The 13947-nt window shown below is 40.1% G+C and overlaps 1 protein-coding gene across 1 annotated transcript in view; it reads left to right on the forward strand.

The window, feature by feature from the left end:
* Positions 1–13947, forward strand: part of LOC131800057 (uncharacterized) — a 34430-nt gene that overhangs the window by 17871 nt on the left and 2612 nt on the right. The window contains exons 17-20 of the mRNA XM_066174751.1: positions 5970–6236; positions 11008–11079; positions 11598–11669; positions 12420–12491. Of these exons, the coding sequence (XP_066030848.1) occupies positions 5970–6236; positions 11008–11079; positions 11598–11669; positions 12420–12491 (483 nt within the window). The remainder of the gene's footprint in view (positions 1–5969; positions 6237–11007; positions 11080–11597; positions 11670–12419; positions 12492–13947) is intronic.

Consider the following 13947-nt stretch of genomic DNA (forward strand, 5'->3'; position numbering starts at 1 on the left):
ATTAGTTAAGCTGGAAGTGAAACGTTTTCCTCATATATAAACCATTTCAAGGGTCACAAGACTCACTTTCTATCAATCGCTGGTAATCACAAGACTGATCTCGAGAAGATAATGAATAAAAAAAACTTACGGGTGGCGTGAATCAAACTTGCACAGTGGCAAATGAATGGAGCAACCTTCCCGGCCCTCACTAGTAAATTATTTTCAGTTTCCTAAAAGATTGAACAGGTTACCTTTATTTTGACCAACCATCGTTATATGCTCAGAGTTTCGTTAATCTCTAATGTTAAATTTTGTAATAAGTAACCGACTAGTGAGTTCATTTCTGATACATAAATATTATCATATTACGTCCATATTGACCTGTCTTATGCTTAGACACTCGTAGTTCAGAAAGCGCCTTGGTAACTAGCCCTTGAATCAGTCAACAACACTACTTCCCGCTTACTCAAGCATGAAGCGCACTCCCTTAAATTAGATATATGTTCAGTTATTTCTAATTAAGTACATTCTGTAGCTCCAAATCCAATCCTGTAGCTCCAAACGTCCATATTGACCTGTCTTATGCTTAGACACTCGTAGTTCAGAAAGCGCCTTGGTAACTAGCCCTTGAATCAGTCAACAACACTACTTCCCGCTTACTCAAGCATGAAGCGCACTCCCTTAAATTAAATATATGTTCAGTTATTTCTAATTAAGTACATTCTGTAGCTCCAAATCCCTGATTTCACGCAGTGATCTTCGTCTCCCTTTTCCGATCTAGTTATCTTCAGCAAAAACCTTATTACAGGCAGCTTCATAAATAAACATGTTCGACGACACCCATTTTAAAGCGACTAATACAGAACCCTTGATTTATCGATTTGGTTCTGCTTCTATTTTTACGCAAGTGTGGTCAGAATATCTTGATCCACTAAGTGTGGGCAGGCATTTATTCAAGTTCAGTGATTGTTGTCAGCCATATGGTAGTTAAACTCAAACGTGAAGCTAAGTCTCTTGAATTAGGTATTCAAATATCTATTATCATATTAGTAACGGTCAGCAAAAACGTCTTTACGGGCAGTGTTGTAAATAACATCTAATGCATGTTCCACGACACATTTTTAAACGATTAATACAGATCCCATCAATGGAATAAAACATCGATGTACAAACTGGTGGGATACAAATCCAATATCCCAGCTCACAATTGAACAAATCCTGGTTTCAATCTCATTTCCAAAGTTATCAATCCTGTTACATTCACAAATTGTTTAAAAGGAAAAAATTATCTTTCATTGCCAAATCATGGTCCTGAATTTTACCAGATATGTGAATAGCTTGATTTTTATGGTCCCAGAACATTGCAGAAGGAACAATGACACTTAATATATAATTAATAGACAGGTGCACGGATATTTACATGTTCAAGACGTATTTTGCAAATATTTTGGGTCTTTCAAAAATTGAAACGTTTTACTACACTTTTGTTCAATCAAGGGACTTCACATCTGTATTCGAATAATGTTTAGACTTTAAGCACTACTCTTCACCCAGTCGCGTATCAGCTTATCTCCCAGAATCCTCTTTCCCCGGTTCAAAAATTGATGAGTTATATCTCAACCCCGCTACTCCACCACCTATCTTTTTCTTTTTATGACCTTTAAATATCTCCGAGCACATTAAACTATAAAGTCGTCACAAAAAATATTATGACTTCAACTTACAAAGTGGGTATAAACCTAGCTGCATGCAAAACGGGTTAACAACATTACGTGTTGGAGTGCGTTACGTTAGCGGCATGATACAAGTAGGAACCGGTAGGAGATGTAGAACTGAACACAAACGAGCGGCAAGAATCAAATTAATTATGGTGATGTGTACGATCACATTGCTAAACTACTCAAAAGTACTACTGCCTGGGTCACTGCTCCATGTTTAACCAGCAGTGATGATTATTTTTTTTAACATTGACTAAATCTGGAAAAATGGGTTAAATTCAAAATGGACATCAGATTGAGGGTATATCCTTTTCGAAGGTACTTGCATGATAATACCAAGTTGACTCGCCTGTAAGTAGCCATAACAGGTTTATATTCGAAGTTATTCAAACTGTATTATTTCACAAAATTCAGCCATTCGTAGATAAGGTTTCAATCCCATCACCTCATCAAATCCCTTCATTATCTGAGTGGCACATAGAACTATAAAAGCTTCATGACTTGAACCTGTAAACCGAGTTGAAACCTACCTTCTAGCAAAACTGGGGTAAAACATCAAGTGGTCGACTGCCTTATGTCAACATGACTGGTGGAAACCTGTAATACTTGGGTCCGCTCCGCTCAGCTATGGAGTCGGGCCACTAAGCGTACTCTTCCCTAAGATCTTTAACCAGGACTCTGTCACCTGTATAGAACTCTCAAAACTCAGTTTAGGCGTCAAGTGTTGCTTTCTGCTTTATTTGTGAATCCATCAGCTTTTCCCAAACACTTGGGCGAAGAAAATTTTAACGGATGCGTAACTCTCATCCCAGGAATAGGCCAGCAGATGTTTCGCCGGTGGTAGGATACCTTGTTGACCGGTAAATCAACAGGTAGTTGGTAGTATGTTGCTGAATCGATAGTTTACTACCTTTGCAGGCCTTCATATGGTTCTTGAATGACTGAACCATCCGTTCTCCCATGCCATTACTAACTACGTTATAAGGAGCAACACGAATGTGTTTGACGCCCTTGAATTTCATAAAATGCGCAAATTCCTCGCTTCGAAATTGAGGACCATTGTGCAATGCACTGGCAATCCATATTTAGCGAATAGTTCCCGTAAAATGGCTATAGTTGTCGTAAGCGTAATCAACGTGAACTCGGTACCAAGGATTACTCGGCCATAACCAAGGTGTTAGAAGAGCCACTACAGATGGTTTTCTAACTTGTTGACAGCTGCCGCAGATTAACACAGCTTATTCAATTTTGTGATCAATGTTCGGCCACCATAAGTACGTAAGAGCCGTTTCCTTCGTCCGTACAATGCCTGGGTGACCTGTGTGCAACTCTTCCAACCAGTCTTCCTAAAACCGTGTAGGTTTGATTACTCGTGGCCCCAACAGAAGACAATCTTGCTCTACTGATAACTTAAGTCGGCGGTTGAAAAAGGGTTGTAGCCGAAGATCCTCCACATGTTGTGCCCATCCTTGTTTGACAAACTCTAACGCGCTGGATAGTACTGGGTCAACCCGTGTGGCGTACCTTATCTCCTTGTGCGTAATGGCTAACGAGTGAACCAGACGTTCTTCCACTCTATATATAGCATCCTCTTCGTTAAACGCGGAGGGCAGGGCAGTCGTGATAACGCATCAGCCACTGCATTTCGCTTCTATGGAACAAATCTGATGCTGTAACTGAATGCTTTGTTGTGTTCGTTCAGAGTTTGTGACACGCAGGCAATGGAGCGACGGTTTCCATTGGGATAAACGGAATGGCGTCAACCGACAATTCCATAGGAAACTCAGGGTCAAAGTGCGCCAATACAGCTGCCGCCGACGTCAGGGTGTATTTCATAGCACAAACGGCTTTTTCACATCTCTGTGACCAGTTCCAAGATGTGGTCCCGATGAGCTCTCATAGAGGATGACATATCAGCCGAAAAAAAAGGTCACAGAATTGTTTGGCGTTTGCATTTGAGTCGACATCGACGTGAAAGTTGAAATCACCACAAAGAAGGAATTGACAGAATGTAACAGTCAACTCCTCTGATAACGCAGAGAATTCTGAGAAAAACCTTTCTACTGTAAAGCCATTTTTCTTGGACGGTGAAGGTCGATATACTGTCACAAGGCGAAAAACTTTGAACCAGAGGTGATAGCTGAATCAAAATGTTCGAACAAAGAAAAAATGCAGCCTAATTTCGGGAAACATGAAGCCCTTTGCGTGCGATAACAGCAAGTCCACCTCCTCTGCGAGTGGATCTTGGCAAGTGATGAAGAGCGTAATCCTCAAGTGAATTCGTGAGGTCGGCAATGGTAATACTATCGTTTGAGGTAAGCCACGATTCAGTCACGGATAGAAGATCAAGACTACAAGACAACATAAGATCACGTAGCGACGATACTTTGGTTTTCGGTGAGAGAGTATTCCAAACACTGAAACATAGTAGTGGACTACAGCATGGCCGATTTGATATCAGCGGAATACGAACAAGATTGTTGTCATTCCGTCCTGAGTGAAATGAAAATTGGTGACGACGAGGTGTCATGGCGGGTTGAATATTAAAAACCTTCGTTACTTCACACGCCCTGACCATTCTTCCACTCCGGCATCCACGATAGGGCCGCTTCTATTTGGATCTTGAAGATGAAGAAGTTGGTCCAGGATTTAGCTCAACATCCATATGGACGGTTATTTCAATTTAACAGGGAGAGAAAAAACAAATATATTCATGCTTAGTCCATAAGCACACCAGCCGCAATACAAATAGCTTTCACTTCAAGCGAAAGAAACTGCTCTGGTGAACTCTTAAAGTCGCTTCTTCCAAGTGAGAAACTTTGTAAAAACGAAAAAAGTCGACTAAAATAGATGTTGACATAAAAAGTGCTAGAAATATGACAGGAAAATAACGAGCATAAATAGGCATTGCAGCCATTGTTCGGCGCATACAATCTGTCCTGAAATGTCCAGCGGTGCACCAGCATAAGAAGGGAATGATATTTCTACTGGGTCGCACTGCAAGGTACTTGAAATACCGCTCATAATCTGTGTAGTATAAGATTGAAGCTGCCGCTCCCGTTTCGACCTCAATCCGGAATTCTACGCCTTCAATCTGCACAGAGACCATCATAGCAGGTGCTGAAAGTCCTGACTTACGCAGCTCTTATTTCTAACTCTCTTCCAGAGTGAAAATGGACCTAAGAATTCATCTCCCATGTTCTCCTGCAGTCCAGCTTCTGAATCCTGTTCCGTGTGATGTAGATGTTGTTTGCTCGCCATCTCTTTTGGTGGTGGTTTTGCATTGCCACACTCAGACTATGATCCGTTACATGGCAGTTAAACATTCAGAATTCTTGTATTTGCATTTTTCTGGGGTGTGGTTGGCTAGCCCGCAGCGAAAACAGCGTTTCCTTTGGTGACGTCGACCCACTGAGCGACCGCGTGACCACACGTTGTCACGCTTAACCTGATTTACGCCCGACGAAGAACTTTCACCGTAAGGATTTCCTCCAAACTCCACGATGCTTTGCCTCGGTTTCTGGTTTGCAGAATAAAATCGGTATCTTTCTGCGACTCACAAGCGAATGGGCGTGTAATGACCACGCAACAGCGTTACAAGCTAGTCAAAAGTCTTCGTATTCGGCGCTTCCGGGAATGACAAATCCTTTAAGACTCGATAAGCACCACTTCCAGTAAATGTTAAGAGTATTGCTCTTCGTTTAGCGGGACTGTTCGTGTCGTTCTTAATATCGAAGGCGATGAAATATTCTTGCAGCCGTTCGATATAGCTCTCGATATCTTCAGACTCAGCATTGAAGACATCAAAAAGAGGTCTTCCCGCCGTTAAGGTTGAGCTGATATCATAGATTTAAGACCGGACTTTCACGTAATGCTCCGTTCGTCGAGGTTGGCTGTTCTTTCTCCAGTTTACCTCGTCGCCACCGTAGCCTACGGCGTCGGATTAAGTCTATGGACGCGAAGGAAACAGGACGGAGGCTCCCACGATATATCGACTCGAACGTGATATATGAAAACGAGGCTGACAAACGATAGCGTGAATACCGTATTTATTCGATTAAGCGACCAGGGCGCTTATTTAATTTTTTGACTTTCAAGGTGGGCGCATATTCGAGGTGAGCGCTTATTCGAGGCTAGGCGCTTATTACATTTTCACCATTTTCAGTAAGTAAAAAGTTGATTTTGTAACAAAACAATAAATGAGAACAAAACATGATAAAATGTTAAAGCATATAAATTGTAACTGTTCATTGTTCGGTTTATGCCCAGGACTAGCAACTCATTGTTCGGTCTTCGCAGAAGTCTCTTTTGCTATGATAATTCTCAATCAACTTCAACGTCATCGTCACTCAGCTCAATAAGTGAACTTTCTGGTGCTGCCTCCTCGACATCCGACAGCGTAACATCAGCAAATGAGTCAGTCGCGCAAGAAGCTGTTAGGGCTGGATGGATGCCAGGCGATCTTGTCCTGTACGACAAGGTTGACCCTCCTTTAGGCAATGAATCTGATCATCTTCAGATCCGTCAGGAGCCACAGTAAGCGCGCAGCTTCTGTAAGAACGGATAATTCACTCTCTGTCTAGAGTTTCCCAGGCCTCAAGAGCCCACTTGACGATTTCAGGACGAGGTGGGCCACGCATGTTTCCTGCAGCTGTAAATGAATGAGCTCCGTCAGCCATCCACGCATCGTACTTCTCAGTTACTTTGGCCTTGAAGGGCTTATTCCATGCCACGTCAGGGGCTTGGATATGCTGAGTACAACCACCGGGTACTATGACAGGGTCGATCTTTGCCTGTGCGAGTTCTTGCTTGACGCTGTCTGTGATGTGGCATTTAAGAGTCCCAAGCCAACATCCGACGAGTAAATGAGAACTTGCCCAATGAACGATAGTCAAAGAGCTCCCGGTACGTAACAGGAAACACGTGTGGCTTCCGCTGTAGCTTAACTAACTGAACAGCTCGCTTTTAGTGCCAGAGCATTCAATGTGAATTCAAAGCCATGACTCGCTCAAGTTTTCACTATCTGAAATGGAACTTTGTGTTTGAAGTGCAATTCACATCAGTTATACGAGGTCATCATATTTATAAATCTGTGTGGACTCCAACTTTGGGAGAGAAACTTAACTGCCGCGAGGATGATGAAAGGAAGTCAAACAACATGACGAATATCCAATTGGGACGTATTTGGAAGCTTATACCGGCAGCGAGCTTGTAGGATATGTGCCAATGGAACTATCTTACCTCATCTATACATTTCTGAGAGCTTACGACGATAATGAGGTTTCTGCTAAAGTAACAGGGTCAAGAAGGCTGGAGAACGGACTTGTTGTGCCAAGAACATTCAAAGCGCGGACAACAAGCTGGGCTATTGCCACGAAGTTTGAGCGGGACATTTTGCGGCTGAAAGAACTTTGCGCCCACATGGACATTTCAGTTGAAACTTTGAGAAAAATCCCAACGTTGTCATAAAATTTTCAGACAATGAAACTAGAGATGGTAAGCCATTAATGAAATACCGTAATAATCAATACCCGTATTCCTCTTATGCACTTTATTTTTTTTCTTTCGGGGGTGGGCGCTTTTTTCGAGGTTGGGCGCTTAAAAACTACTTTTTGGGGGTGGGTGCTTATTCGAGGTTGGGCGCTTAAAAAGTACTTTTTGGGGGTGGGTGCTTATTCGAGGCTGGGTGCTTATAAACTTTTTCTACCTTCAGGGTGGGCGCTTATTCGAGGTGGGCGCTTATTCGAGAAAACTCGTCCTCCGATACAAATTATTTCAAGTGTCACAAGACTCAATTTCAATGTTAACAAGCGATTGATTAAAAGTACGTCTTGTGACACTTGAAATAGTTTAAATGTAAGGAAGACTTTTCACTTACAGCCACAGCAGTATGACTAATTGGAAAAATAAGTCGCCTTGCAAATTCTTCAAGTTGTTGCCGCTTAACCACCTGACTATATGAGTATAATTTGAACTGAAGTCGTGGAATATCTTCTCTTAGGTCCTTGGATAACAACCAGATAAAGGAGCTTCCACCTGGAGTCTTCAATAATAACACTAAATTGATGGCATTGTAAGTAACAAATATCCACGCCCATTTTTATTATGTTAACCTTCGATGTGCCAAGAGTGTAATGTCAGTGTTAACTTAATATTATCAAGACGCTCCTCAAGCTCAGGGGGTGTGGTCAACCTGGAAGAGAATGAAAGAGGGTAGAACGGTTTGTTTGCTCAGGCAGCAACACACAGGAGGTAATATGATTCTAACTAAAATCATGGAATATCTCCTCTTAGAAACCTAAGTAACAACGCGATAAAAGAGCTACCATATGGAGTCTTCCATTATAACACTGAGTTGATCCACCTGTAAGTAACAATTATCCACGCCCATTCTTAATATTAACCTTCCATGTGCTAAGAGTGTAGTGTCAGTGTTTACTTGATACGATCATGACAGTCCTCAAGCTTAGTGGGTGTAGTCAACCATGAAGAGAATGAAATAGGGTAGGAAGGTTTGTATTTGGACAGTTTAATCAATGATCATTTCCTAGCATATGTCAGTGGCCCTCGTTTTGTAAATCCTATTTTCTATTCCCTTGCTAACTTTGTTTTATCAGTTCGGATGGGCGTGGCCAGTATGTAGAGGGAGGCACCTGCAAGCGTTTCCTTTCAGAAGAACGGGTCTCGCATTCTGCATTTCTTTCCACATTAGTATTACGGCTGAACGCGAACAGGATGTATAAATTTCCACGCATTGTTGATACAAAGTTTCCAAAACTTACAGGTCGTTGAACGGCAACAAGTTGATGAATTTGCCAGGCGAATTATTTTCCCAATTAGTCAAGCTGCGGTGGCTGTAAGTGAAAATTCTTCCTCACTGACAAACTTTTTCAAGTGTCACAAGACTCACTTTCAATCAATCGCTGGTTAACATAAGACTAATCGTCATCTCCAGTAGATAATGAACAAAAAACTTACGGGTGGCGTGAATCAAACTTGCACAGAAGTTTTACAACTTGCATAAGCGTGTGTTTTATCCGAATATTCAGCAAGCGTCTTGAACCACAAGGTAGACGAAATATGACCAGGTTCGCTTCTAAAGTAGCATTGTGAGGTGATCCCCACGTCAAAATTCATCTCTTTCGCCAAATCATGGTCCTAAACCTTACCAGATATCCGAATAGCTTACTTTTAATGTCCCAGTACATTGCAGAGGAACAAAATTTACTAGCTAATTTTCAACAAGACAATAAGTTTGAGAGGTTACTATCAAGTTACTCTCAAGTTATCATTAAGTTTAAACCCAATTTAAAAAAAAAAAAATTTAATTAACTATTTTTTTTAAAATTCAAAAAGTTTTTAAAAACAAAATTTTTGAAAACTAAGCTACTGAGCAGCTCTCTACGAACAGTGGTAAAACCTGTTTATTTTCCGACACGTTTCGTTTATCAGTTAGCCCACAGATATTTTTCTCGCCTCGCCGCTAAATTATTCTTTACATATTCCAAAACTTCGCCTGTTTCTGTTCGTAAGTCCTGCCAAGCCGTATGGTCATTGGGCCCCGTTATAGCCATAGTATGGCTTCTTAATACAAGTGTCTAGCATTAATTTGCAAAACTCCCCGAAGAAGTCTATGACAGTAAGACGAAACGCGCCGAAGAATAAAGAATTTTTACAACTTCCATAAGCGTGTGTTTTATCCGAATATTCTGTGAGCGTCTTCAACCACAAAGTAGACAAAATATGACCAGGTTTGCTTGCAAAGTAGCATTGTAAGGTGATCCCCACGTCACGGCGAATGCGTTGGAGAGACTTGAAGAAACCTCAACATAAGCCTAACTTGTAAATTTACTTGTACATGATAAAATCACGTTAACTTTTGCTTAACTATTTCCACCTTAGCTTACTGTTGTTTCTTAAGTTCAATCATTGATGAGTAAGATTGTTCCATACTTAAAGTGTTGATATATATCAACTTGTTCATTCACATTCAAGATTAGAGTGAAAGCGTTTGCTTGACCTGGGCACAGCACAAACAAACTGTATTCCGACCGAAAAGAAAACCTCAGGCAGCAACACACAGGAGCCAATATGATTCTAACTAAAATCATGGAATATTTCCTCTTAGGGCCCTAAGTAACAACGCGATAAAAGAGCTACCATCTGGAGTCTTCCATTATAACACTGAGTTGAGGGGCCTGTAAGTAACAATTATCCACACCCATTCTTAATATTAACCTTCGATGTGCTAAGAGTGTAGTGTCAGTGTTTACTTGATACGATCATGACAGTCCTCAAGCTTAGTGGGTGTAGTCAATCATGAAGAGAATGAAATAGGGTAGGAAGGTTTGTATTTGAACAGTTTAATCAATGATCATTTCCTAGCATATGTCAGTGGCCCTCGTTTTGTAAATCCTATTTTCTATTCCCTTGCTAACTTTGTTTTATCAGTTTGAATGTGCGTGGCCAGTATGAAGAGAGAGACACCTGCAAGCGTTTCCTTTCAGAAGAACGGGTCTCGCACTCTGCATTTCTTTTCACATTAGTATTACGGCTGAACGTGAACAGGATATATAAATTTCCACGTATTGTTGATACAAAGTTTCCAAAACTTACAGTTTGTTAAACGGCAACAAGTTGATGAATTTGCCAGGCGACTTATTTTCCCAATTAGTCAAGCTGCTGTGGCTGTTAGTGAAAATTCTTCCTCACTTACAAACTTTTTCAAGTGTCACAAGACTCACTTTCAATCAATCGCTGGTTAACATAAGACTGATCGTCATCTCCAAATATTCGGTATACCCCTCTTGAGAGGAGCTAGGTTTACTACTAACTCAGTCGGTCAACTTTTCCCACGAAAAGTAATTTTTTCGGCATCTTTTCTCCCTGAGAGTTAAGCAATAATGACTTTCATCAGATTTAGGCCGGTGCTATTCAGAGAAATCAGTGTTTTTTAATACTGCAAACATGTTAACTGACTGATGTATAATTTCTCTCCGGAAATTTCCAAAGTAACGAAATTAATCCAACGCAAAACTACCAGAAAAATGATGATAAAATGGCAGAAACAGCAACGAAAACGTTGAAAATGTTATTTCTAAGTTCAGTCCTTGAGGACTGAGACTGGACCTTACTTATGGTGATATAAATCAATTTGTTCAATCACGTTCAAGATTATATTAAAAGGGTTTGTTTGACCCGGACGCGGCACAAATAAACTGTATTCCGACCGGAAAAAGGACGCAACAGCAGCAACACACAAGAGGTAGTATAATTTTAACTTAAGTCATGGAATATCTCTTCTTAGGTCCTTGGGTTATAACCAGATAAAGGAGCTACCAACTGGAGTCTTCAGTAATAACACTAAGTTGATCGAACTGTAAGTAACAAATATCCACGCCTATTCTATATTTTAACCTTCGATGTGCTAAGAGTGTGTAATGTGTAAGTGTTTACTTAATATAATCAAGACCCTTCTCAAGCTTAGTGATTTCAACGCCTATTTTTGATATTAACCTTCGATAGGATACGAGTGTAATGTCAGTGTTTACTTAATATGATCAAGACAGTCCTCAAGCTGAGTGGGTGTAGTCAACCATGAAGAGAACCGAAAGAGAGTAGGACTGTTTGTATTTGGACAGTTTAATCAATGATTATTTCCTGGCATATGTCGGTGGTCCTCGTTTCGTAAATCCTTTTTTATATTCCCTTACTAACGATGTTTTATCAGTTTGTATAAGCGTGGCCAGTATGTAGAGGGAGGTACTTTCACGCGTTTCCTCTCAAAAGAACAGGTCTCGTACTCTGCATTTCTTTTCACATCAGTACTGCAATCGAACGTGAATAGGATTTATACATTTTCATGTATTGGTGATGCTAAGTTTCCAAAACTTACAGGTGGTTAAACGGCAACAAGTTGAAGAATTTGCCAGGCGACTTATTTTCCCAATTAGTCAAGCTGCGGTGGCTGTAAGTGAAAAGTCTTCCTTACATATAAACTATTTCAAGTGTCACAAGCCCCCCTTTCAATTAATCGCTGATTAACATAATACTGATCGTATTTGGACAGAGAGAGAGAGCTTTTTCTCAAGTTTGAGCGGTCTTCTCAAAAAGAAAGAACTCTTTTCGATAGACGTATTTTGCGAACATTTTGGGTCTTTCAAAAATTGAGACGTTTTACTACATTTTTGTTCAATCAAGGGACTTCACTTCTCTATTCGAATAATATTTATACTTTATGCACTACTCTTAACTCAGTCGCTCATCAGCTTATCTCTAAGAATCCTCTCTCCTCGGTACAAAGATTGATAAATTATACCTCATCCCCGCTCCTCCACTACCTACCTTTTTCTCCGTAGCGCATTAAACTATAAAGCAGTCACAAAATATTATGACTTCAACATGCAAAGTGGGTATAAACTTAGCCGCATGCAAAACAGGTTAACAACATCACGTGGTGGAATGCTTTACGTTAGCAGCATGACACAAATAGAAACCGATAGGAGATGTCGAACTGAACACAAACGAGCGGCAGGAATAAAAAAAGTTATAGTTATGTGAACGATCACAAAATCCTTTATTAAAAAGTGCTACTGCCCGAGTCACTGCTCCATGCTTAACCTGCAGTGATAATTATTTTTTTTAACACTGACCAAATCTGGAAAATGGGTTAAACTAATTCAAAATAGACATTAGATTCAGGGTATATCCTTTTTGAAGGTACTTGTTTGGTAACCAAATCAAAGAGCTGCCACCAGGAGTCTTCGCCATGAATACCAAGTTGACTCGCCTGTAAGTAAGCCATAACAGGTTTATATTCGAAATTATTTAAACTGTATTATTTCAATGTATTGCATTTATCACAACACTCACTTGTAAGCAGCTCAAAAAACTGAATGTTCAAAGAGACGCAATTAAAGTAACGTTAGAGAGCACAAAACCCTACCATTTGTAGAGAAGGTTTTCAATCCCATCACCTCCTCAAAAGACTTATTAAAACCATTCCAGTGCAAAGTAATGGTGTCAACAGCTGAGTCTTAAAACCTACATTTTTCGATGCCACACAAAATCTAAATGTGCTAACTACACAAAAGTAATCAGACTTAAGTCTACTCTTTTCTCAGTCGCATAACAGATTTAGCTCCTGGAATCCCTCTTCCGAGGTTCAAAAATAGACAAGTCTTAAGTTCTTCCATACCGTTCCCCTTACCCCTCTTTGACCCCTGATAACCCTTCACTATCTGCGTGGCACACAAAACTATAAAACCGTCATGACGTGAAACTGTAAACCGAGTTGAAACCTATATCCTGGCAAAACTGGGGTAAAACATCACATGGTCGACTGCCTTAGGTTGGCAAGAAAGGTAGGAACCTGTAGGACTGGTACGACTGAACACAAACAAGAGGCAAGAATCAAAACAGTTATGGTGATGTGAACATTTTCATTTAAAAAAAACACACTATTAACTGTTTGAACCTGGAATTCTGGGTCTTAGTAGCCCAGAATAGACTTCACTGAAGATAAAAATCAATGTATTCTTCTCGCAAGTACTTGGATGGCAACCAAATAGGAGCACTACCAGCTGGAGTCTTCACCTGCAACATCGAGTTGACTCGCCTGTAATAAACACATTTATAGAATCACATTTGAAAATTTTGACTACTTGTTTATTACACGTTCATTTGCAAACAGCTTACATATTTGCACCCATACTACGGAAAGAGTCAAAAATCGGGGATCTAAATCTAATTATTTCAGGTCATATTTTTGCCTAGTATAATTTTAGTATCAAGGATCGTCTGTCCAATGTTATTTTATCTAAACACTTTCTCTAACACTTTACTGAACGAAAGAAAAACACCTTCTAACTTCAAATAACGGTTTTGAATTTTGAAAAAGAATGGCGGGCCAAGATGGAGAATTAAAGGAATTTAAACTACAAGGATAAAGCTTTAAAATGAACCTCATAAAAAGACATACTGTAACTATTCGAGTGCAAAGTAATGGTGGTGATAACAACTTAACCTTAAATCTTACATTTACCGATGCCACACAAAACTTAGATAGGTAAACTACAGAAAAGTAATCAAGAGCAACACACGAGGGACCTTTAACTCCCTACGAATATATGAATATATATAGACTTAAAAGTGGCAATCATCATATATCAAGTTATTATCATATATCAAAATATCATTTTAAACACTATTTCAACCTGGAAATCTGGGTCGTAATAGCCCAGAATAG

This window comes from Pocillopora verrucosa, chromosome 1 (genome assembly GCF_036669915.1).
Source record: "Pocillopora verrucosa isolate sample1 chromosome 1, ASM3666991v2, whole genome shotgun sequence".
In the NCBI taxonomy this organism is placed as follows: Eukaryota; Metazoa; Cnidaria; class Anthozoa; order Scleractinia; family Pocilloporidae; genus Pocillopora; species Pocillopora verrucosa.